The 26414-nt window shown below is 42.9% G+C and overlaps 1 protein-coding gene across 1 annotated transcript; it reads right to left on the reverse strand.

The window, feature by feature from the left end:
* LOC119652179 (retinal homeobox protein Rx3-like) lies at positions 1-26414 on the reverse strand. The gene is made up of 6 exons (XM_038056123.1): positions 26060-26414; positions 25754-25993; positions 18921-19276; positions 7902-7959; positions 594-793; positions 1-492 (listed from the first exon to the last, which is right to left on the reverse strand). The coding sequence occupies exons 1-6, from the start codon at positions 26412-26414 to the stop codon at positions 322-324; spliced, it is 1380 nt and encodes a 459-aa protein (XP_037912051.1). The 3' UTR covers positions 1-321.

Consider the following 26414-nt stretch of genomic DNA (forward strand, 5'->3'; position numbering starts at 1 on the left):
ATAAAATTACATCCCTTGATACAAACCTATGACTAGAGGCGCACTTTATACAAAACCAGGAGCAAATCGGTAACAATGAAGGACTCTAATTTTTGAGCAGTTTGTAAATTGAGAAGGAGTTGAGCAATTAATGAAAATAGCGTCATATTAGTTGAGCCAAATGTTACTTGAGCAATTTCCGGTAGTAGTCCTAGAAAACGGACTCCTAACCCGGACTTAAAACTGAAACGATTATGCAAAGGTGATTGCGAAAATGATGTAAAGTATTTCGCGATGTCCTTATCTAAATATCATCTTAAATAATTGCGATAATTTGTTAAATTATGTTGGGTTCTCCGCTAATCCAAGGGCTTCGGCATGTTTCTTGGCTTTCAATCTGAGATCTGCTATGCTTGAGTTCTTCGTGTGGGCTACTGCTAACGCGGCCAGATTCAAAGGATATTGAGGAATAGAGAAGATGCTTGTGTTGCTGCTGGTTATTACCGCGGCGTACTGAAAAAAGAGCGCAGAATAAAATCAAAAATTAAACTCTACTCAGGATATCAATTTTTTCGGGTCTAAAAGGATAATTAGTAGAAAATTCAAAAGTTCACCTGATGTGCTGCTGCGGATATAAGAGCAGGATCAAAGGCAGAAAATGGTGTTGCTGTCGAAGAGCCGAAATGCTGTTGAACGGGATTCGAACTTGTCGTGCTAGAATTACTTCTCAGAGCCGGGAGGTTTACGTAAGGTGCCACCCTGCACGGCTCCAAAGGTGTCGACACTGGCGGACTATGGCTTGTGAGCATAATTCCTGCTAGAATACACGAGAAAAGAACGCAAAATAAAATTGCAATAAAAAATTTAAGCTGATTTAGAGAATGGTCGGGTGCTAAGGTAAGTGGAGTGGAAAGTACTTTTGTTTATTACTCCACCCGGAAGAGCGGGACGAAAAAAACAAATGACACCCTTGGGGTTTCGTTCACTGCTTTTTTTTCTTCGAGTACTTTTTATTTGATTATGTACATCCAGGGGTTGACTTTCACCTACACACAGTCGACGCTTGTAGCCCAAATCTGAGGATTCTCTCCCCTTCTTTCATTTACACGCGCACAATCCACGTACAATGGCCGCAAAGGAAATAAAATTAATTTTAATTTAGTCCTTTTTCGAGTGATTTAAAGATCCATTTCAGTCAAGTGTTTGTAAAGTTTTCCAATTGAACTCTTTCCGTGTGGCGGGTTGGGCTGCAGGCGAATTCGTAAGATATCCTAGCGAAAGCCGACGATTAGCCGAATGGTCATTAATCAACGCCTGGAAATTACACTGAACAAATGGTAAATCCTTTCGCCACGCAAAAAGATGCTGCTCCAAGTGATTAATGCCAATTTGAGTAATGAGGGAAGAATGAGATTATCCTGTTTCATTTATGCTAATTGAGATTGTTCTTGAGGATGTAAGAGCAATTTGTAGTAATGAATTGAACTTCCGGAAGTATCGAAGTTAATTTTATGATGCCAAGAAGAGCAGAATCAATTGATTACGTGGGGTCGTTATGCTTCGTGAAAATGTCAATCTTTGGACTAGAATGCCCGGGAGATGCAGAAAATAAAGGGAAATCTGTTATCAACTCTTCTTTACAATATTTAGTATCTCTAAGATGGCTCGATTAGGGATGTATGATTTAACTCCGGAGCGGAAGCGGGAAAGAAGAGTTGATGATATATAAATAAAATAACCGCAGAAAATCAAAACGGAACTGACGGTTTCGTCCAGGGTAAATGCCAACTCTACTGGAGGGTATTACAAAGACTACTTAGGCTACCTCCATCTCGAATGATTTGTCCAGTAAATCCCTTACCCCTTGGTGGGGCATATTGCGTCAACCATTCCTATGTGCCATCACTCAGGGGTCGCTAAAATGCGCTTCAACTCCTACCAGAACTGTCCGAGACGCTCCCACACCTCCTCCACTGTTCTACGCCAAGTACTTTTGGGCCGGCCCACTCGTCGGCAATCTTGAGATACTGCATAGCGTAGCGAACAATGGAATTGCTGTCCTTCCTTAATGTTTGAGCCATCCATTAACACTTCCGCCTACCTATGCGTCGACCAAGTTTTTTGTTTGAAATGGTATCAGGGCAGCGCATTCCGATGACTCGTCGTAGACAAGTATTGACGAAGACTTGAAGCTTTTGAGTATCAGTTCTGGTGATTTTTCATGTGTTACTCCCATATAGCAACACAGGAAGAACAGCCTCAACTTAATCTTGGTGTTGAGATAACTGTGTTTCAAGATTTTAGACAAAGCAACGAAGGCGGATCTGACGTTGTTAATACGTTGAGCGACACCTGGTTTGATGCTACCGTCGGTAGAAACTTCGCTTCCTAGATATGCAAATTGATCTACGCATTCGATACTCTCCCCACTTTAATGCAGATAGGGAAAGTGTGGCAATCCGTCAGACTGAGTATCTTCGTTTTGTTGATGTTTATATTCAGTCCAACTCTACTTGCCTCGATCGTGATGTGGAAACCCGGTCTTAGGCACCGCAATGATAATGGTAGTAGATTTGTGAATTTCCGCAGCTTCCACCGTCGTGTCATTGCTGGCACATTGTTCGACCGTACAGATTACCATTACCTAAGGCTAGGAAGAACTACTAAAGTTGCAGGACTGTCTTCATATATGGTTCAAGAGCCATGGGTTAGGTTTAACAAAATCTGTGGTATTGCATCAGTAAAGTAGTCCCCTTCTTCGATAAGAGATCCTCGAGACTGACGGCCTGCGTTCTGATGTCAAAATTGTTAGAGCAAGCATACTGAGACAATTCTGTTCCTAGGACCTTGTTGAGGTCAACTTACAATACCAGGTTAATGGTAATGTTGAACAAACGTCATAGTTGCTTCTGCTTACTTATCCTATGATTCTTTGTGTCCTCCGCCGACACAAAAACTAAAGGGTCTGGTAGTGTATACAGAATCTGTTGAATTTGTTGGAGCAAAAGCAAATGCAATTCTAGAGGAAAGAAGCTATGTATTTAATTTATCGCTTCAACTGGTCTGATGACTGTGAACTTTGGGTACACCATTACATTCGTGAGACCAATAGGAAGTGAAGTAATTGGCCTAACAATCTGCACTTCAAAGTTGTTACAGTTGATTAAAGACTGACGAGGCTAGACGAAGTTTCACAGTCAAATTACTCTTACTTAGAATTTATTCTGGCTATTGAGGTGAACAGACTGCAATACAAAGATGCAAGCCTAGGAAAACGGACTGGACAAAGTGCTCCTTAGGCGAATAATGACTCCTTTAGAGAAAGAAAATCTGTTGGAAACTCTGGATCGCAAACTTTTAGAGTGCTTTGAAGGGGTTTGTCCTTTCTCGATAAGAACTTATGTCAATCCACGTATGACATCCCTGCTCAAATAGACAATCACGGCGATTATTTAAGGTAGCTACACTTTCTGGCGGAGACAGTGCCTTGCAGCTGGGACCCAAATTGAAATAATAACACCAACAACAAACACGACGGCACAAACGGCAATAGCCAACACTTTTAGAAGGGGTTGCTCCTTACACCACGCTCACCACTTCTGGTAGCTAAGCGCGAAGTAACAATGGTTAGCTGCTGAAAAAGTGGAAACGGCAAAGGTGGCTGGAAGTGAAAAAGAGAGTGACACCGTAGAGGCTAAGAGTCCTGGCGGACAAAAAAGGAGGGAAGCCATCAAATTCGAATTCGGAAAAGAGGTAACGAGAAAAGATGGCAAACTCTGAGCTGCGATACCCACCCCTTTGTCGGGGAAAACGGTGACGAATAGCATGGACCTCATCAGAAAGACAAGGTTGGAGGAAGAAAGGCTCCTCAAGAAGTGTGGGGTGGTAATACGGAAAATGAAGGCTGCTACTATCGTCCAGCGAAACATCTTCATGGATGTGAAAAATGGAATGATGGAAATGGAAGAACTGCTGGACTTTATTACACACGAGCGAAACTCCTGGAAAACATTCTAGGTACGGAAGCAGCCAGCCTGGAACCCATATGCACCCTTGAAATAAAGGATCTGCGTTGCCTTACTAATACGGAAGTGATGGAGAAAGTGATAAAACGGGATTACCCAGATGTGAGCAACCTTAAGGTGGGAGTTACGTCTGTCAACTTCAGAGGACAGAAATTGACTATTGTCACTCTTCCTGAGAGAACAGTGACCCATCCATTGGGGGGAAAATAAAGATCGAGTAGATTATTTGCAGAATTAGGCGAAGGGCAGTTCCAATCCAAAGCAAAGACGTGTGAGTCGGTTAAGTGCTGTGTCCTTTGCAAGGACCGCGGCCTGCAGAAAGAAGAGGTGGTTCATGTTCTCGGTTCGTACCGTTGCCAGCTCTTCAAAAAAGAGTTACAGAAAGCGAAAAATCAAGCACGATTATCCACATCCTGCAAGCAAACATTCTTACGAGCTGATGGGGCAGATGGTGTAAGAAACAAGTGGTGACTTGTTGCTTCCCAGCTTATCGAGGTTTGAGCTCAATATATCTAGCACTGCTGCCATTTGGGTGAGAGATATGATCAACTTGCAAGTGCGGGTCCATGGCTGAGAAGACGGCTTCGTTTGGGTTCTTTGTACGGAAGTGACGTTCTTCTACGTTTACTTCACACCGAACGAATATATGCAAGCCTTTTGGAATAGGCTCGCCACCTTGGAAGTGGAAATTAGAAACACAGAAGGGAGAATTCTAACTCTAGGAGACTTTAATGTCAAAGCTCTCAAATTAAATACGAGTATGTCTTAACCAGATTCTCGAGGCACACGGATTTTGGAGATGGCCGTCAGGACAGGACTCATTGTCCTAAATACCGGTACCACTTGGACATTCCGACGTCCTGGTTGCGAGGACACTATCCCTAATGTAAGTTTTGCTACGAAGTGGCAGCAGTCTAACGATGAAAGGCACTGGATGATTTCACGGTCAGTGATCGTCTGTATATTTCCTTCGAAGTCACAAAAGGCTCTTGCCAATTTTCTGTTGTCCGGTAAACGCTGCAAAATGTGTGGAAGTTCTCTTAAGAGGGGTAAATCAGCGTCAAGACACATGTGCAAACAGAAGAACTGCAACTGAATCGCTAGTTCATTCAACAATGAGCCTGATTAACGCAGCTTCTAATGCATCAGCATCCAAAAGGAAACTCCGTCCCGGGAAATTACTTGCGCACTGGTGGACAGCTGAAATTGAAAGCCTACGAAGGAACTGCCTCAAACTTTGGTGAATTGCTCAGCGCGTAAGAGGCCAAGACGAGATGATGCTGAACTAGGCCACGAAACAAGCAGAAGGCATACTGCTGGTAGAAGGTAATCAAAGAGGTTGGCATAGAGGCATGGGGCCTCGGGTATAAGCTGGTTACCAAAAAACTTGGTGCCCATCGGTAGCCCTGTTCTATGGAAGCAACGAATATGGAAGAAATCGTGCAGTCCCTTTTTTCTGTTCATTTCATCCAAAGCGCCGTCAGCGTATCCTAGTTAGTTAGTATGTTGCTGTTGAAACTGCTTGAGACGTTCATCAAGCCAAGACATTCTGACTGACTGTTATGGGAAACTACTCACCAACACAATATGGTTTTAGAGCGGGACAATCCACAATTCAATCCATTAAGAAGGTGATCCAAGCGATAAAACTGGCTGAAGCAGACAGTCTCCAAACGCCTTCAATTCTGCGAGGTGGTGCCACATTCTTGAGGCGCTGGAAAATCGTTTCCATACTCCAGGCTACTTATTGCAAACCTTAAGGGACTACTTAAAAGATCATGCCCTACTCTACGAGACGCAGGGGCGCCTCAGGGGAATCATGGTTTTGGCGAAGCCGGCGGTGAGATATCTCAGCATCATGATAGACAGGAAGATGAGTTTCTTCGAGCAGACACCGCAGACAAAGATGCGATTGCGAAGGTCCCTTATCCAGAAGGCGTCGCTTGTTGATGAGCGCGGTTCAGTCCATCTTCTTTTATAGTTCCGAAGTATGTTTGGGCTGACTCCCTCAGTTAGGAGTTGTACGCAAGCAAGTACAAAGATGAGGGGTTCTACGAGTTGTGTCCGCTTATCATACTGTCTCGGAGTTAGCAGTAACGGTGATAGCGGGAATTATTCCGATTGTTCTTCATGATGTCGAGTGGAGGTTTATATTACCTAAAAAAACGCGAGGGAAATAAGGAAGCTGTCGCTTGTGAATAGAGAGCCCGTACTATCTGCGCATGGCAGCAATCTTGGGAATGGAAATCGAGAGGTGCATGGACCGCGCATTTCATAAAAGATGTGCAGCCGTAGTTCAATCGAAAGCATGGTGAGGTTGACTATTACCTAATCCAGCTGCTCAGTGGAGACGGGTATTTTCGATCTTACCTGCACACAATCGGCAAATCACGATCGCTCGAATGCAAGGATGTGGTGGATTGCGTCTGCCACACTTTTGTCTTCTGCGGAAGGTGGGAGCGCCATCGCCATCACCTTACGATGGAAGGGTGTCTTTCGTCCCCGGACACGCAGAGCGAGGACATGTGGAGCCAAATGGCACGTTACACTCAAGGCATTCTTAAGGCGAATGCACAGGGACTTGGCCTGAGGTAATGTGTCAAACGATTCCGGGTCAGAATCCTAGACGTTCCAGGGGGTGTTTTAGCTGGTAATCTATCTGAGACAGAACTGCACTTTAGGCGTAAATGCATTTAACCTCCCTTGCAAAAAAAAACTTTCAAGAAATTTCAAATTTCATACGCCGGATGTGACGAATCTATCCCTAAACTTGAGCTTCCGGCATTTTACATCTATATAACTACCGAAAGACACCGGTAAATATCCATTTCACTACCAAAAAACTATTGTATAAACCTTTGCATCGCACATCCCCCTCACCCTATATCCATCTTGTAGTGTCTACAATCTAATCCAACAATTCGTTACGTCGTGCTGCGAATAATTTCCAGTGGTAACTCAAAACATAACAGATTACGTAATCATATAATTAAATTAAATTTCACAAGAGAGGACATACCAGGGCCAGTGTCTCTCTGCTATTTGCAGTACAAATTACAATTGAATTTCATGACGGTCCCCACTTGACTAGGGGTGGGTACGTATATGTACATAACCGTCGAGGGACTCCCGTAGCACGTACATGCGAACATCGTCCTTCTCGGTATAAGCAAGTCTCACACCCTTGTGAATTCACTCCCAATGTGGTTGTTCCCAAGTTAGGATCCGTCCTTCGCCTCATCTTCTACCGTGCAATTGGATTGAAATTTCCATGCAAATTCTTGTAGTAAATCGTTAACAGATAAATCACAGTAAATTCCGGGATGATTAACTTTATCCCCCGTGTTAGAAGCGTTAAATGTTCTGCGCACCCTTAAAATAATTTTTAAATCACTTAAAGACAGCCGATATCAAGTCTGGAAAATGTCGAGGGTGAGGACTTGATTTCGGGGACGCAGACAGACAAACATATGGATTTGGTTTTGAATAGTATGCACGGTTGAACCCAGCTGGTTCAAAACTCGAAGGACATGGCTGTAGCAGGCGACAGATGCGGAGCTAGTGGGTATATGTGCTTAGCGAGTTGATGTTGTTCAACTGACTAACGTCCTTGTTTGGATTTGCAAATTGGCTGATGAGCAAGTTGTACGATAGTTCCAGGAAATCCTTGGTGATAACTGTATTTATTTGTACAAATTAGGACTTATTCACTCATACTAGCATTCATTGGTGTGCTTGTCGTTTCGGTGATATATCATCGAAATCCATATTGACATAATATGTGGACCCTGAATCATTTCTGCAAAAGAATTCCTTGCACAACATAGTCAAGAGGTAATAAAGTCATAACACTTTTCCGGATCATATATCAAACACATGCAAGAAAATTGCACCCACCTTTATGCATTTGATTTTCATGCTTCCTGCACTTGGCTCTCCTGTTCTGGAACCAGACCTGAAAGGCAGAAATGCTAGTAAGTTCTTCACTATATTCGCAAAATTGTAAATTACAAATGACAGTTAAATAAATCAACCAAGGAAAAGCTGAGAAAATGTGAAACGTATCCTAAGTGGATTGAAAGCATTCCAGAGATTAGCTGCTTGCAAGTTCTGCTTCCTGACCATCGGCCAAGCCAGCGACCATCCATACTTGTAACGAAAAAAATCCAAGTAAATATTTTACCACGAAATATGCCTCCCAAGAACGTGCTTGTTTATAGCCACCCCTAGAGTCTGTGCATTCAGCCCCTCGTATATATGAAAAATCACAACTTAAAAAACTCACTACAAGATGCTATGGCAGGAAGAGGTACAGGACTAAGTTTGGTGTACGTATCTTGAACGTGCAGTGCGAGGAATCTTAGTGTAAGGAAGCCAGAGGTCAACCTTCCTGGCAGACAGCTTGAATATTTATCACCTTCAGGTTTTATTACTTCGCCCTCATGCAGCTTCCTGGGCAAGTTATAGGATCTGAATCTGGTATATTGTAAACATGTGGAATATGAAGATTTGTGTTTTTTGGGATAAATATGTTACTACGTTTTACTCATTAAATTATGGTCAGCAGAGCGTGTTAGATAAAATCATGTATAAAATGGGGGTTGTCATTTATTTATTACCAATTACGTAAAATTTTATTGGTGTACCAAATTTCTGTTGATATTACTGAATTCAGTAATACCTAAAAAATTTTCCTCCAGGACGAGAAAAGGACAATTTCCGAGACAATAAAGAACATAGTGTTACGATGCATTGGTACCAACAGGATCACCAAAGCTGTCAACCAACCAAACTCCCCTTACAGGTTTGCCAGTCGTGAACGCCAAGTGCCCGAGATAATATATGGAACCGGACGGCACGTGCTGGAGTTCTTGGTTTTCAAATATTATCTCCCTCCTTTTTTTCTTGCCAGACCCAAATTCCCCAGCCATGTTACGCGGCAAAACAGATCGGAGCAGCCACCACGATAAATTTCCCTTCCGTGGCCGAAGCCTGACGACTCCAATTTGAAATTTAAAAAAAGCTTCGTCGGCCCCATGCCGAGGAGAACAACCTGCATAACTTAGTCAGCGACGCTCGAGTCGGGTTTTGCCAGCCTTCCAGCACCAAAATGAACTATTAGACGCGTCGGGAGGCCTCCTGCCGAACGGCCTGGATGTTAGCCTTGTCACCCGAGTCTTTCGAGTCCAGTTGAAGAAGACACTGTGTAAGCATTTCGTCTAGATATGAATACTCTCTGCTCGTTCGGGAACCGCTTTTGAATTGCTTCACTTGGTCCATCAACTTTAACACATCAGTTTGAACCTTCTGAATAGGGCAATCGTCTCGAGCAACTGTTGTGCCGATAGTGAAGAATTTTAGGACGCCATGATATCAACTTCGTCCGAAGCGACGGATCGATGTGCAGCAGTTTAGCCCCGAGGGCGTGTTGGCTGCCTAGGAGTGTCCTGAGAACTTTATGTCTTTCCCATAGAACACCCCCACATCTCTCCCACGGCCATCCATCAGCCGATACAGATGGGCGCAAAGCCACTCCTTCAATACACTGGGCGGGAACTTCAGGTCCATGTTTATTAAAATAGCTATGTCGCAAGTTCCTCCGGAATACCCTGTCACCCACCTCGAAGGTGTCCTCAAGTTGTGATGGCCACCTGCTCTCTGCTGGGCCAATCGCGGTTTCTCTTGTACCTCCTGTTTTAGGAGCTCCGAGATGCTCGAAGAAGGATCCTGAAGGAAATCAATTGGTTCCATGAGTGATCATATTCTGAGCAAAAGTCAAAAAGTAAGGGTGTGTCCAATGGTTATCTTTCGGTCACAGTCGCACTGATCAGGAGAGATGTAAGCTCGAATGGCGACTATTAGAGATCGGTTAGCCCGTTCGGAGGCATTCGCCTGAGGAGAATACAGAGCGGTGAACACGTGTTTAATGCCCTTTGCTTCATCAGCGGAACGAAATTCAATTCAGGACTGTTAAAGACATTAAAAATCTGATTCACTAGAAATCAGGTTACAATTTCAGCTACAAAGCACCGATTCGGCACCACGAAAACGAATTTCGTGAAGTGGATAAGTTTTTAGCCATAGCCAAAAGTACAAGCTTTTTAGAAGATGTAAGGTTTTAGCAAACCTCCCACGAGCATACGGAAAGTGGTCATGAAGGCACTCAATCAAACCCTCCAACAACCCCCCCGGAACCCAAATTTTCCAACTCGAAGCTTCTTGGAGACACTTGTTTCGGTTGCATCATCAAAGTACTTTGTCGCGACACAATCTCGAATAAAAACTTCCTTGTGGTACGAAGAGGCAGAAGTAGTGGATAGGTTACAAATGAATCAGCGGCAACCGGTTATGCAATTGGATCCTTTATCCCTTAGTGGTTTAAGAGCAGCGATCGACCACTAGATAGTTATCTTTTTTGGTATTAAGATGAACACTAAATAAAGAAAATTATTCTGCTTATGAAGAATTCGAATCTTACTGCTGGAGCCGAATATATATGGTTGCCATTTACCCCTTGGTGGGGTATAACGGGTCGACTGCATCTATGCGCCATCGATTGCGGTTCCCCGAAATGCCCTTCGGCTCACATCCACATCCTCTGGATAAGGCAGTATGAAGAACCCGATAATAGGAAGAAATAATATCGGTGACAAGATACCAGCCTGGTTTACTTCGTTTTGGACTTCAAAATGGATCCAGGTAAAATTGCAGACGGGACATTTGCGCCATCATATGTTGCTCTAGTAGTAGCTATTAGTTTCTCCGCAATGCCCTCCTGCGTAGAGCACTCCAGATACACTCCCTGTTCACACTAGCTTTGTCAAAATTAATGAAGAACAGGTCCAGCGTAGATTTAAATTCTTTACAATGTTCCTAAATGATCCGTAGTGTGTTCATATGGTCAATACAGGAAGATCCGGAGTAGAAACCAGCCTTCTCTCTGTCCATCAAGCTTTCAAGATGTTCTTTGATGCGTTCCAGAATTACTTTTGTTATTATCTTTGCAACGGCAAGGACCACACAGATACCCTCCAATTGTTACACTAAAAACGGGTCCCTTTTTTTGTGATCTTGACGATCATCCTCTTCTTTCACTCTCTGGGAATGGTCTTGGTTTCCCAAGATTTCCGTACCAGTAAAAGCAGCAGATCTTCAGTAACGGCAGGTGCAGCGATAAATAACTGTGCGGGCAGATCGTCCAGCCTAGCGGCTTTACTCCGTTTGAGTACATTGATGGCCGAAATGATTTCTCTTTTGCTTAAATGAACAGTCCGCATCCGCATATTAAGGTGACTACCCATTTCATCCATAAGAAGAAAAACTTCACCGAATGTGATACGATTAAAAATCGTTCTTTCCACCTCTTCAGTTGTCCATCTTCGTAGATTATATGTCGACCACTGGCGTCCATCACAGGACTATCGAAAGAGTTGCAACTACATGCCAGTTCTTTCGTGATGCGCTATACATTTCCGGAATCATTGCAATCTGCGGCATCTTCCGATTCCCTGACCAGTCCAATAGTCAATTCTCTATTATCCTGGCATACATTACGCTGAACTTCTCGAGATTTCGCTTGGTATCGGAGTTCCAGCCCGTCCCACCTACCATCGCTCGCAGTGGTCAATAGAGCCTTCAACCTCATTCGTTCATCGATCCATTTCCACGATTCCACAGTCAGCCAGATGTTATGACGTCCCTTCGAGACGTGGCCGACGACTATGTAGCACCCGAGAAAAGAGCACTTTTTATCGCGGCCCCATTTTCATCGATATACTCAGGCGGGTTACTCAGCAGTCACCAAGACTGAGTTTCCTCATCACATATCGGAGCGAGGTGTTGTCAAATCCCACCTTGGCATTCAGATCAGCCATCACGATCATAATGTCACTTTTAGGAAGCCTCCTCTCAACTGAGCTTAATTGCTTGTAAAAGCATCCTTCTCCATTATATCGGAAGTCCGAGACCGGATTCAGGTCTGCTACCACTTTTCTTTCTAGAGTACAAAATTACATCGCGCAAATGAAAAGGAGTACTCTCCAGAGTCCCACCACTTTATTTCGCTTAGGCCCAGAATGCCCAGCTGGAATTTCCGCTCAAGTTAGAAAAAGCGAGCATTCTGAGGGTGCCCGCTACCATTATCGAGAAGCGTGTCCACATTACAGAAACAAATCATAGTCCGTTTTCGCTAACCAAAAGTCGTTGTCATGAGGTCGGTTCCTACATGAGCCGTGTTGAGAAATCACTTTGTTTTCCACTAGGTATCGTGTGATTTTCAACTAGTAATGCTGCTTGGGAGGATGGGTATTTGAATTATGGGCATAATGCATGCGACCTGGGTCGGGGGGATGTTGGATTGCGCCAGCTAATATAGCAGACCTCGTAAACAACTTTGTAACTCCTGTTCCTGTTGATTCCTGAGGACTTCATGGAACGATCAACTTGCTTATTTTTTTTAGGTCTGCAGATTTGGTCTTGATGCCTATATTCCTTATTATTGGTACGGTCGCAAGTTCCATAATGACTTTTGACTGGTCTGAAAACAGCGCAAAGAAGTTTTCACTCGTTGTCACTTCACGCTTCACGTTTTTAGTAACACCAAAATCAATGGGGGACTAATTTCACGCAGCGCTTTTACGACAATTTTTTAGTAAAGTCAATAGGTTAGGATTTTGTATATTGGATGCATTTTGCCCTTCTTCAGTTTGATTCCATCAGGTTCGAATTCCACTCGCTTCCAAGGTTGCTGGCCGGTAAATTTTTGCCCCCTTAAAGTCAATGTATATTATATTTTCTGCCTGGACCTTTAATTCGAAAAAAACCTCCTGCAGTATAATTCGCCATATCTACATAATCTCTAAAGGCTGGTTCCAGAAAATAACTTAACGACCACAGGTAAAAACATCACCAAAACGGGAATAATATGTTGAGTGAGGGCTCTTTGGAATATCAGACCACATCAGTTCCACACTTTCAGCTCACATATTACCCTCTCTCGAAAAATCGTAGGTGTCCAAGAGCATTCAACCCCTCTCCCAACTGAGCATATCACTTACGTAAATTAAGTTACATTTAACAATCAATCACACTCTGGGAGTAAGTAATTCGCTGGAAACTTTTATTTATGTCGACTTGAATTCGTTCGGTTTGTGGGCATTTGGGTATTTAACCCACACATTAGTGTAAGATTTATTCACATTTGCGAAATATTCCTGGAAGCATGCGACACAAACGCATTGGGCCATGATGCAAAGAAGAACGGGATGAAATGCGACTAGGGACAGGCAGGGGAGGGGGAAGACTTGCCTACCTCCCTCAAATGTAGATACAAATAAATTCGATAAAGATAATGGGGTGATATAAAGTCGAGGTCATAAATAAATGTGTCGCCATCTGAAACCGATTTACGGAAACACTTCAATTGAGGAACAGCGTGTCGAACTCCTTGTTGAGCGAAGGATTCACTTGACATTTCTTTTTGCCAGGAAGATTAAGGACATACCAACCGAAAACGTAAATTTACTGTTGGTGAATTTTGTCTCTTTCGTAATTAATTCCAATTGATTGGAGTTAAGTAGACATTTATTGCATTGAATCAGACTTATTTCTTTTGGTAATTGGAAAATGCAAAGGGGTCGGGAAAGTTAGCGAGGGTATATTTAGTGTATATAGTTGCCATGCAATAGTGGCAAGAACACTACCGTTTCAGTTACACCACAGAAAATTGGCTATTTGTTAAGGACGAGGAGAACTATCAGAGTAATCAGGCAAAAGCTGAAGGTCACAAGTGAGGCGGAATTGCGACTATGGGTTTCCTTTAATCTATTCCATATCCAACCTACGCGCTACGGAACATTGTCCGCTCTTTGACGTATATCGAAGGATTTGCGTCACATAAGAGCCTCGATGGAGACGCTTCTGCTGCATGGATGTTTGTCCGCCAGTTTACCACATTCCCGCACCTGCGAATAGAGGGCACACCCCCTTACACACCGAGACGATGCCCTATCAATAAGCTTATTAATAATAGGAAAATAGCCCCATTTCGAGGCGCTGGAACTTTTCAGGAGGGGCCTTCTTCTTGTTCCTATATATCTCCTTTGAACGCTTCTCCTACGAGGGTGAAGTTAGCAAACCACAATGATATCAAAATATCTGCAATTGGAAGCGCCATAGCTTTTTAAGCTACTGAGAATGAGACCTCCTTCACTTTTTTGGACACACAGCCAATATCAGATATAAGATCATTTTCGAAAAGTACTAATCGAGCCCTTTCATTTGATATCCCAGGTGACCATATTCTGTGAAAAAAATTTACACCCAAAAATGTACATGGAACTTTCGCGAAGTCTAACCTCTGCACAATCCTCAGAGTGCAATATTATTAAAAACCTGCTTCGTGAAAGTCTCATTTCGAGCAAAACACATTTGATCGAACGTCCTCGCGAATAATGGAGAAAAATTCCAGCTGAATATATGCAGCGTTTGGTCAAATCCATTCCACTGCCCAGTGAAGGATGTATACGATGCTAAAAGTCTCCATACGGAGTATTAAGTAGTCTTTTGTAAGGTTTCGTGTGAAGCAAAAGCTTATAAAAATCGATTCGATGTCTGTCTGCCCGTCTGTCCGTCTGTCCGTCTGTAAATCTGCCTGTCTATCATACTCGATTTACTCTGAAACGGATGTGTGTCCCTTTACATACAGTGTGTGGCGCCATTTTATGTGAAGTTTGAAGGGGGCTCCCCACACATGCGAAAGGGAGGGGGGGGGGGGGGGGGGGGGGGGGAAGGGCAAACGTAATATTTTTTTTATAGAATATGGCCATGTGGGGTATCAAATGAAAGGCTCGATTTTGATTTCTGATATTAGGTGAAACAAAGGGGACCGAGAGCTCAAAATATACGCCTCAAAAAGTGAAACAAGTCTCGTTCTCGAAACCTATCCAACTGAAAAATAACATTGATGCATCTATACAAAAGCTCGACCTCAAAATACATCCCGTTTCGATATCTGCACAAATAAAGTTAATAATAGCATATTACCACACATTTTGGAAATTTTCCCGAAAAACCCCCTTAATAAGTTCATCCTAGAAGTACATCAGTTTAGGCGATTATATAAGACATAATTCTGGAAAGTTTGAATGCAATCCATATATTATTAACAAAGTTATAGAAGTTCAAAATTTTGCATTTCAGGTAAATTTATTGTCATCATCACATGTATAGTGAACTTACGAGTATATGAACGGCGTAAATGGACACAATTTCGCTTTTCCTTTTTAATTTTTTTTAGTTATTTGAATATGAATATCAATTACTGGAGCCAGAGATATGTGTGTACATGTTTATGCTAATGAAATTTGCGGGTAGTGATCAATAAAATGGACGGGCGTGTATGTATGTTTTAGGGTACAGAGTAAAGCGGGAAACACAGTTACGAGTTTCAATGTACAATGGAGATTTCAAGTCGGCAAAGTTCGCTCCGCATCGGCAAGATTTGTTTCGATGACAGATTACGCCATTTTCAATTTGGCGGCGCTATTCGTTTTCGGCTGCTACTTTTGAATGCAATTAATTTGAATTCGTTTTGAGAATTGCGGAATGCATTATTTTAGTTGCAAGTACTGATTATTAATGTCACTTGCATCAGTCCCGTGGCTTCGTCGTTTAGAAACAACCTGCTGAATCAACACCAACAGCTCTACTACCAAACCCTATCTCCACCTCCACAAGGTGACCGCTGGGAGCTCTTTCTTAACGAAAAGTTGCAAACGGAGAAGGATGGGCGCCTAAAAACGGTACCAACTGGTCTTTCAGATTGGGGTTGGATAGGGCTGACAACCCTACATGGAAAACCGAAGTTACGAAGCCACAACAACATCCTCGGACTGGAGGAATAACACAATGACGAACCGGGAAACGACAAAGGAATAACGATTTGCGCATTTTCTCATGGAGCGTGCGCTCCCTGTACCGAAATATAGCTGCAAAGCAGCTAGCAGATAGCCTGTTCCAATATAGGGCTGATGTAACAGCGTTGCAGGAGATGCGTTGGACAGGGACCGGTTTCCTGGAGAAGAGTCGCTACACCATATATTATAGGGGCCATCCAGTAAACCATGTGCTCGAAGTAGGTTTTTTACTCAGCCAAAAAACAAAACCTGCTGTTCTCGGCTTTGAAATTACCACGCTTGCGAGGAAAATTTAGAAATATGAGCCTCATTAACGTTCACGCCCCTACAGAGGAGAAGAGAGAGTCGACGAAGGATACTTTCTACGAGGCAGTAGAACGAACCCTCGAAGCCTGTCTCAGATATGATATCAAAATCATACTTGGGGATTTTAACAGCCAAGTAGGGATGGAGCCCGTATTCAGGCGATACGTTGGCTCCCATAGCTCACACCAAAACACAAGCAATAACGGACTGCGGATCATTCAATAAGCAGTGTCCCACGAAATGGTTGTTGGAAGTAACTAGTTTGCCTGCAAAGCGGTCCACAAACATACGTGGGACCACTTTCAACGAAATTGACCACGTGTTGATTTAACGCCGCCACCTTTCAGCCTTGATGAATGTCTAAACATATAGGGGGGCCAATATAGACTCGGATCACTATCTCGTTGGAATGGTGTTCCGAGCTCGAATAAGAACACCACCCCGGTTGCACCGAGTAATGTTGCATTCTCAAAGGACGCGGGCTCGCGCGGAGACTTATCACGAACTCGGACGAGCGGAGAAGCAAATTCACAGACGGAAAGGAAGCCTGGGAGAACCAATAGGTCTATGAACTGGAAAAGTACAGTGAGCAACCGCACCAGCCGCGCAAGTTTTACCAACAAGCCAGCAGGATGAAGCCTTACACACCTCCATGTTCATCCTGCCAAGACAAAGAGCTACTGAGCTACTAAACAACCAAAACATCAAATACTACCACCACCAAATATGGAAGGAGCAATCCGTACAATTCATCGGCTTAAAAATTATAAGTCGCCAGGAGCCGATGGAATTACAGCCGAATTGGTTAAATATGGAGGCGACCATTTACAGCAAGTGGTTCATTAACTTGTGCTCCAGGTGTGGGACAGCGAATCAATGCCTGACGGCTGGCAAAGAGGCATTATCTGTCTCATACATAAAAAGGGAGATATCACACAGTGCAGCAATTATAGAGGTATCACGTTGCTGATCACAATCTATAAGATATTTTCGGCTATCTTACTAGGCCGGATAGCCCCATACGCTCAGAACATCAGTGGCCCATACCAAAGAGTCTTCACTCCAGACAAATCAGCACCAGATCAGATTTTCTCTCCGCGATAAACGATGGAAAAACTGATGGAATATGGACATCAGTTGCACCATCTATTCATCGACTTTAAAACCGCCTATGATACCATAGCCAGGGTAAAACTGTACACGGCCATGAGAGAATTCGGTATCCCGACGAAATTAATAAAACTGACTAGGTTGACCCTGACCAATGTGCGAGGCCAGATAAAAACAGCAGGATCACTCTCAAGATCATTCGACATCAACAACGGTCTACGACAAGGAGATGCCCTACCATGCGTCCTCTTTAACCTGACGAAAGTGGTCCGTGATGCTGAGGTAAATGCAAGAGGTACGATCCTCTTTAAGTCCATCCAACTACCGGTCTATGCTAACGATATCATGGAAAGAACGACCCGAGACGTACAAACTGCCTTCATCCAGATCGAGCAGGCGGCGCGAGATCTTGGGCTGCACATCAATGAAGGCAAGGCAAAGTATATGGTGGCAATGTCAACCCCGAAACGAACTAACCAACAACATCAAACCGCACTGGTCAAAGGGGAAGAATAATGATAGGAGACTATAACTTTGAGACCGTTGATAATTTCTCCTGTCTAGGGTCGAAAATCACAACCGATAACAGCTACGATGATGAAATTCGCGCACGGTTGTTGTCAGCCAACAGAGCCTATTTCAGTTTACAAAAACTGTTCCGCGCGAAACGTCTCACCAAAGGGTCAAAGCTCTCACTGTACAAGATCTTGCCACTCCTCATGTATTCCTCGGAGACTTGGGCTCTTAGCAAGAAGAATAGCGAACTCTTGGCCGCATTCGAGAGAAGAATCCTCCGAAGAATTTTTGGTTCCCTACATGAGGATGGACGATTCCGTAGCCTACACAATGACGAAATCTATGACCGATACCATGACTGTCCGGTTGTGGATAAAATCCGGCTCAATAGGTTACGGTGGGCGGGTCACTTAATCCGTATGGATGAGGATGATCCAGCCCGGAAAGTCTATAAGAGCAATATATATGGTAAAAAAAGAAGACGAGGCAGACCCTGCCTTAGATGGAGCGATGGCGTAGGCCAGGATGCCAAACAGCTTTTAGGGATATCGAATTGGTGGACCTCGGCGCTGAACCGGGATGTCTGGAGTTCCTTTTTAAGGCAGGCCATGATGATATTTACATAGTGAATCCCAAAGCGCTTCATTTTCAAATTTAAGTTTTATAAAAATTGTTTTTGAGCAAAATTAGTCCATACGAATTTGGTGTGGTCGTCAAAATTCTTGAGGCTGACGTCCTTTTTATACGACGGGTGGACTCTGTTCAAAGAGGTTTTTAATTATTTAAAGAGTATGGTAAATGGACCTACCAAAGGTATGGGAGTGGAAGTTATTGTAATAGCTCTCATCAGTGAAATGAGAATTATTAAAATTATCAACCAAGTTAGCTATTGTTAACCATGAGGGCAAACTAAATAAGTGGCGAATTGTGACCGCTCAGGTTCACCAGAACGATAAGGGTGGTACAAAACCTAACTAATTAGACCCTTCAGCAGCTCGCTGTCATATATGTCAAAATTAATGCATCCTTTTTAACACAATCCTTTTTAAGCAAAATTTCAATTACTCACCTGAACTCGAGCTTCACTCAACCCGAGACGTTGACTTAGTTCCTCCCGCATAAAGGCATCCGGATAATGGGTCTCCTCGAAAAGTCTTTCCAATTCATTCAACTGCTCCAATGTGAAGTTTGTGCGCGATCTACGTTGCTTATTATTGTTACTGGTATTGCTAGGACTACAACTGCTTGACGAATTGTTATTGCCGCTACTGCTATTGACATTACTCGTGTTTTGAACTAAGAACTCTTTGCTATTGGAAGTTTGGCTTAAATTGGTGGGGACACACGGTCGGGGCGACGCAGATGATGAACTATTGTTGTCAATTCCTTCGTGGATTATCAGAGGACTAGACACGGTTCGTTTTTCTGTAATGAGCGAGAAAAGATTGCAGTTATAATAAATGGCTTCACGTTTGTTGAGTGATATTCACTTGGATATCATTCCTTCAAACTTATTACAGTACAGCAACAACCCCTTAAATAGTCACCCCCGGAAGTTCATCATATCTCATCACAATCAAATATCTATCTTACCTAAACAATTTTCCAAAATCAAATTTTATTAAATCATTTGACTGAATCAAATTTGTATTTTAACTGCGAACAAGTCTCGGCAAATAATAAATTGTGCACACAATCAACCCCAGCCAGGATAAACCCCTTTCGATTCGTTTCCTGCCTCCGTCTTCCTCGCTATTACTCCAAGTAACAGTAGCAAGGAAATTGTAGGGTGCTAATGAAATTATTCATGTTTATTTGTCCGCTGGGAAATAAGGACATGCTTCTCCCTCACATCTTGCATTAATCTAATTGGATAAACACTTTTCGGGAATTTAAGCAAGTAAGCATTTTCGTCGTGCGTACGCTGATAAATGATGCAACCCGGATTTATACGCAAACCATATTTAGGATATATTTTAGAGAGTCATCTATATCTATTCAATCATCAAGATTTGTGTAATTATGACCATTCTATCAGTTCAAGTCATTAATTGTAATCTCGCGGGATATATTGACGCTAATCGTAGTTTCAGCACATTCATCATAATTATCTGAATTTGGACAATTTATTGGCGTTTCCTAAAAAGAAATATTAGTCGCGGTTAAGGGTTGTAATTGTTTTCTGAAACTTTAGCTAAAAGAAACCAGCAGTCTCAATCAAGATATTATATTCCCGTTTTGTAAGAATTTTAAATCCAGATTTCACCTATTCGTATTACGACCACTAAGTAACTGGGTTCGAGCAGGCCCATGGAAACTGGTAGAAGAAAGAGAGTGTTTCCCTCAAGTCTAGAGTTTTCTCGGGGATCTCGTAATAGCAGTTTTAAAAAAAATTAAATTTATTGGACATTCCGGGGATTACTCACTGAGGAAGCTATCCCCACACCTGGTAGTTAGGTATAAAATGCAAATCCATATATGAGAAAAAGAAGAAATTTAAGATCCGGTACGGATAACCGGCGAGATTCATCTGACTTGGTGACCACTTCAGCAGGTTCGCGTAGGCAGCGAATAAAATGGACTGAACAAATGAACCTCTTCATCGCTCCTACTACGAAATAACGGCAACAATAACGGACAACATCTTACCGCCCCTTGTTGCACCAAAGATTCGTTGAGCGTTTCCCCCAATTCGCGCATATGACTGTGCAGCGAGTTTACCGCTTTATTACTCGCAGCGACACAATCCCGGCCGCCCTCAGGAGGCGTGGTTGACTTGAGGCCATCGGGAAAACTGGTGACAGAGAGTGGACGGGAGCAGAGGCGGCGGCATCAATAACACCACGCCGCACTGCAGGCAACAGTTTCAGTACTCGTCGAAGCAATCTTCTCCACCGTCCAGCTGAGGTTTCCGTTGAGTTTCAGGACGAATTCCAAAGAGCTTGTATAGAATTCTCGGATATGGATCCTTTCCACAGACTAGGTATTCCCATGCTTGATGCATCTCCAGCAACTTCGGGAATTCTATCTCAAATCAATGATGAGATTGCATCTCGACTGTGTGCTGATATGTCGCTGCTGCAACTACAATCACTTGTGTATTGTGGTGCAGTTGCGGATATCACATTGCACGGTCAGAAGATTCGCTTTCGTGCTATTGGGTTGAGTGACCAAAGAGGTCCACCATGGAAAATTCGCCTGGAACGTCGGCGGGACTCACTAAGGCAGGACATTGCTAGACTGATTCAGATCAGCACTGGCAATGCCAGCAGACAGGTGAAAAATAAATTGCAGAGGGTATACCGGAACTATGCCATCCCCAGTGAGACACCCGTAGTTGAAATTCTGGGCACACTAAAGCAGAAACTTTCTGTCATATGCAGTCGGTTACGACGGTATGGCGAAAGTCACTCCAAACGTGTCCAGAATGCAACATACTTGAGGAATCAGCAGAGTTTTTTCAGATCTCTCAACGAATCCCAACAGGGCATCCAGACAAAACAGTTCCCGGTGATGGAAGCGAAATAGTATTGGTGTGGACTTTGGGGATTAGCCGCCCAGCATGCTGAGTGGATCACCGCCGAAGGCACCCGTCATGCCAATACACCTGACATGAATTTTGCGGATTTTACCGAAGAGAAAGTTCAACGAGCCATACGTAGCTCGAAGAACTGGAGGGGTCCAGGTCTGGATTGGGTGCAGAATTTCTGGTATAAGAAATTTACCAGCGTACACAGTCGGTTGGCACGCAGTATAAATGAGGTCATGAGTCGGCCGGAGGAATTTCCATCCTTCCTCACTGCAGGGATTACCTGCCTTATCCCTAAGGAGGACACGGTGCAGGACCTCAAAGACACAAGATCGATTACTTGCTTACCAACCCTCTACAAACTCATCACGTCCATTATTAGTGGAAAGATTAATGCGCACCTCGAGACCAACAACATTCTGTCCGAGGAGAGGAAAAGCTGCCGAGTTGGGTCAAGGAGTTGCAAAGAGCAACACATTATCGAGTCGGTAGTTGTAGGACAAGCAACTAGAGGCCAAAGAAACCTCGTTAGTTGCTATATCGATTATGCCAAGGCTTTTGCTAGCGTTCCGCATACCTGGCTAATCGATATCCTACATCTGTATTGCATTGATCCGAAACTAATAAAGTTTTTGGCGACAGTCATGGAAGGGTGGCATACGACCTTATCGGTGCGTACATCTGAGGGTGCTAATACCTCAGAGCCCATCCGTATACGGAGGGGCAGCTTCCAGTGGGATTCGTTGAGTCCCATTTGGTTTTGTATGACACTGAACCGGTTGAGGAATTGAGATCTATCAAGAATGAGTCAGTATAACTTTGGAACGTCTGGGAGAAAACCATGGCTTTTCGTTCAAAGACGGCAAAAGTAATAACTATTGCGGTGATCTGCAGATATTCTGAGCCCTGGTTATTTGGTTGAGACCCTTAAACAGGTCGACGGAGCGATGGTTGAGGGGTGTTAGCCTCTCAATCTTTAGCCTTGTCCCTTCTAAAAGCGGGGTCGGCTTCTCATGATTGGTGGCGCCATTTTGTTTTGTCAAAGGTCTGATCTGGTTGCAGTCGCGAGGCTCCCAAACTACTCTCCAGTGTAACAAGCCACTGTTGCTTCGGCAGCCCTTTTGGTCGTTTCCGATTGAGTCTTGATCAGCTCACATATCCATACCATCGAAGACGTTCCTCTTGCAACCTTTCGACGAACCCCATGTCAACCACGAATATCTTCATTGCGGATGTGATCATGGCTTGTTATCACACTGTTTCATCTTACTCTCCATTACAACGAGCCCCAATAATTGTCTTTTATAGTCACCCAGAACCATAGTAGGCGACAAGGCAGACGATATCGCGGTAAATTTTCGATTTGAGGTACGATGACCTGACGCGTTGAACACAAATAAATGCAGTTGTGCTATGCCACTTCATCCAAGGTGTGCTAATTCACCACTAGCAGATAGCATTGATCCGTCACAATTAAATTGCTCACTGACAGTGATAGCGCCTGTTACATTGGAGTCGGTTGTCAAAAATTCTGTTGTTGAGGCGATCATTCCCTTTTTGGAAAAGTTGCTCTAGCAGCTTTCCTATCAGACGCTAGGGAAGCATCATCTGAATAGAGCACCATATAGGGCGCTGGACGTAATAGTGTGATAGTGCCCATAACAATAGTGCGATAGTGCCCATAATAGAGAGGAATGGTGAGACGGCACTTCCTTGATGAACACCGACAGAGACACTTCCAACTTTACTTTTCGGATCAAGGTATTTATTTAACTCAGTCCACCGGTTCTTCTAGCATCAAATCTTGTCGTGGAACATGCCAGATGAGTTCACATGGCACACGGTCAAACGCTTTCTCTAGATCCAGAAATGCAATTTAACGAGGGCGATGTTTTTCACGATCCATGAGTAACAGCAAAGCGTGCATTTAAAAATCTTCAGGGTAGGAGAGGAACCAGATCGGATGTTAATTTGAACATTCTATTGAACTACCTTTCTTTTTCCATATTGGAACTGTGGTGCCTTCTTTCCAGTCAGAAGGTGTTCTAACGTCCTCAATAAGCCACAGTGTTAGGTGCCAGTTCTTCGTTTTCCAGAGCTCAGATCCGATGTCCTCTGGTCGTGTTGCTTTTCCACATTTCATTCGTTTTATTGTTTCCTCGACTTCAACCGCGCTGACAGGTGGAATTGCTTCAAATTTTGGCAATATCTGTGGCAATATAAGTGGAGAATGAACAAATTCTTCAGTTGAAATCTGCTCGAAATATTCTCCCTACCTATCCGTCGCTGCTCGTCGCTCATTAACGCAACAGAAATGTTCGATGTCGCGCTTGCGTTGATGTCGACTAATTTATCGTAAAGATTTTTGTAATAGGCCGCTCGTGGAACAATGATCGCTTTCTTTGCTCCTGTTCTTGTAAATTTGCCAATTGGCCAGTGTATCATTGTCGATCAATTTATGGTAAAAGCGGTACGGCCCTTCTTTTGAAAATCGCCATTCCAAAGCCAAGTATCTCGATTGATGAACCGTTTACCAGACTTGGTCGTCCGCGGGGGTAACATAGGCCGCACTGTGAATTGTATCTTTAATTTGGTTCCACGATTCTTCCACATTTGTAATGATTGGTAATTGCGCAACTGAGATCATTTTTTCTTTTTCCTTACGAAATTGACATCATTTAATAAGGGAGAAGCCAATGCACCCCTAACTCTGTTTTATCGGTGGCTGATATTGGGGTGTGATGTCCTCATAGGGAATGGCTTCGCAGTCAATGATGATGTCGGCATCTCATTAGGATATACTCTAATTAAATTTTACTGTTTCCACTATAAAATGTAGGACAATAAGATAACCGTTTGATAAACCATGTATCCGCAAATGCAAGATCATGAGTGTCCGCAAAATCAACGCTTGCCACCCTCATTGCGTGCTCCAAACCCTTTCATCCATGGTACCTGTTGCCATCTACCTTTTCAGATGACCATTAATGCTGCTCGCAATGATGATATGATCATCAGCAAGTACGTTACAGGTCTTTGTATCGAGAAGTTTCCAAAAGACATCTTTTCGGCGAGTTCAGATCGGTCGAGTGTATATACGTTGAATATATCCGACATTCAATTCAATGTGGTACTGACAGCTTATCTCATGGCGAGTAGTAATTTGAACGCTAAAGTTGCCCCTTTGGCCTACTATAACTTTGTTGATAATTGTAGGATTTTCACCAAACTTTCTAGAATGAGTGTGTTATTGGTAGGAGGAATTTAAAAGGGGTTCGTATTTATTATTATTAACTTAACTACCACCATGATTAGGTTTTTGGGTTGATTAATTTCTGAAAATGGGTCCTTGAAGTATCTGACTCCTTTCAGTTTCTGGGGAATCCAATATCTGCTTCGGAAAGTACTAATCATTCGATAGCACGTAGTTATATTCGGTGAAAACAAAATTTGCATCCCTCTTTTAGGTATATGGGAACCAAACTTAAGTTCAATGTGGGGTGTGATTTCCCGAGTGTGTGGGGGTCCATAGTTTTCACTTTCGCACCTAATTTCGTGCCAGTCGGTACAAAAGACCGACAGACAGATAGTAAACCGATTTTACTAAGGTTTTATTGACAACAATAAAGTAAAAACGCATGAAGGAATAACAATGGCTTCCTCAACCCCCAATTACCTTCAAAAATCGTTAAGAACATTGAAAACTGAGAGTTCAATTTGGAAATCAACTCTGTTTGCAATGGTAATGTCCAATCAATATTCCTTCCCTAGAAAAGAACAAACCAAGCTCCTAATCAAATTATCTCATTTTATGTTCATCCATTAGGATAGAAGCTGATTGTTTGTTTTTTGAATTTCTCAAAGTACTTTCTAATAGTATTGATGTAATAAAAACGATTCAATTGCATCTTCAATGTACCTTATAGAGCTGAGATGGTATTGAACGTTTCGAGAGCATTTCGTCCTTCACTATCGCCATAACAATTCAAGCAAAGATCCGAATGCTTCAAGGGTATGTGAGTAGATACCTTGAAATTCGCCATTCAGCCAATTGGCCACATCGACGGTACTACCGTTGAATTTGCAGACTATACCATCTTATCGAATACTTTTGAGAGTACTGTGGAAAGTAATAAAGCTATTAAATTGGATGAAACGATAAAATTCAATTCGTAATGAAGAACTCACTTCAAGTGAACTTTGCTGTTGGTTTTTGTGGATGTAATGGGTTCGGAGGAATAGTTATTGATGAAAAGAATTTATTTAAGGAAGGAAGAGCTAAGAAGGTAACTCTTTTGGAGAAGGTTCTCTTCAGTATATATTTCCCTCATGGAGTCATATAAACAATAACAGAAAAGAAAATCGTCACTCACCATCAACATCCTCAAAGCTTATCCGATTTTCTGATCCCTTTTCCTTGGAAATAATTTCAAATTCATCTTTGATATCATCCATTTTATCTTTCATTGAACACTTTGATTTCTTCACATCATTAATCAGGTCCTTAACTGGTCTTGGCCTAACTGTGACACTCTTGAACCCATCGTCAGTTCCATTACGTTCACGAATTAGTTGGAGAATTTCAGTACGTTCGGGGCTATCTTCTGAAATTGCTAAGATACAAAAAAAAAGATACATCCATGAAATTTGTAACTTATGACGGATAAAATCCAACAAACCTTCCAATTTTCTCTTGGGGGAGTCTGAAATTAGCCAATTGCGGGTCTTATGTCGACTCATATCCTTGTCTATCTTTTTCACAAGCGATAGGGGTTGGTCTCGGGAGATGCTACTGTTGCTGTTGTTATTGTTGTTTACGCGGTCTTCGGTTGTTGACAAGTCGGTGATATCAATGTCGATGGAATCTTCATCACCGTCCGTTTCACTACTTCCATGGAATGATAATATTTCTGAGGTTTCACTAGATCTGTTCACTTTACTATTCACATCTTTTATCGACATATTTAGCACGTCCATCACTCGGTTATTGTTGTATTCAAAGGATTTGGTCACGAACTGTGCTAGCTGCTCCAT

This window comes from Hermetia illucens, chromosome 3 (assembly GCF_905115235.1).
Source record: "Hermetia illucens chromosome 3, iHerIll2.2.curated.20191125, whole genome shotgun sequence".
Lineage (NCBI taxonomy): Eukaryota > Metazoa > Arthropoda > Insecta > Diptera > Stratiomyidae > Hermetia > Hermetia illucens.

Excerpts from the sequence above, each read along its gene's own strand:
- LOC119652179 (XM_038056123.1), bottom strand. The coding sequence starts at position 26,414 with ATGGAGCAGCTAGCACAGTTCGTGACCAAATCCTTTGAATACAACAAT. Across the intron at positions 19,277-25,753 it reads AAGCTTTGAGGATGTTGATG|AAAAACGAACCGTGTCTAGT; the intron begins GTGAGTGACGAT and ends CGCTCATTACAG. Across the intron at positions 493-593 it reads TATCCGCAGCAGCACATCAG|TACGCCGCGGTAATAACCAG; the intron begins GTGAACTTTTGA and ends CTCTTTTTTCAG.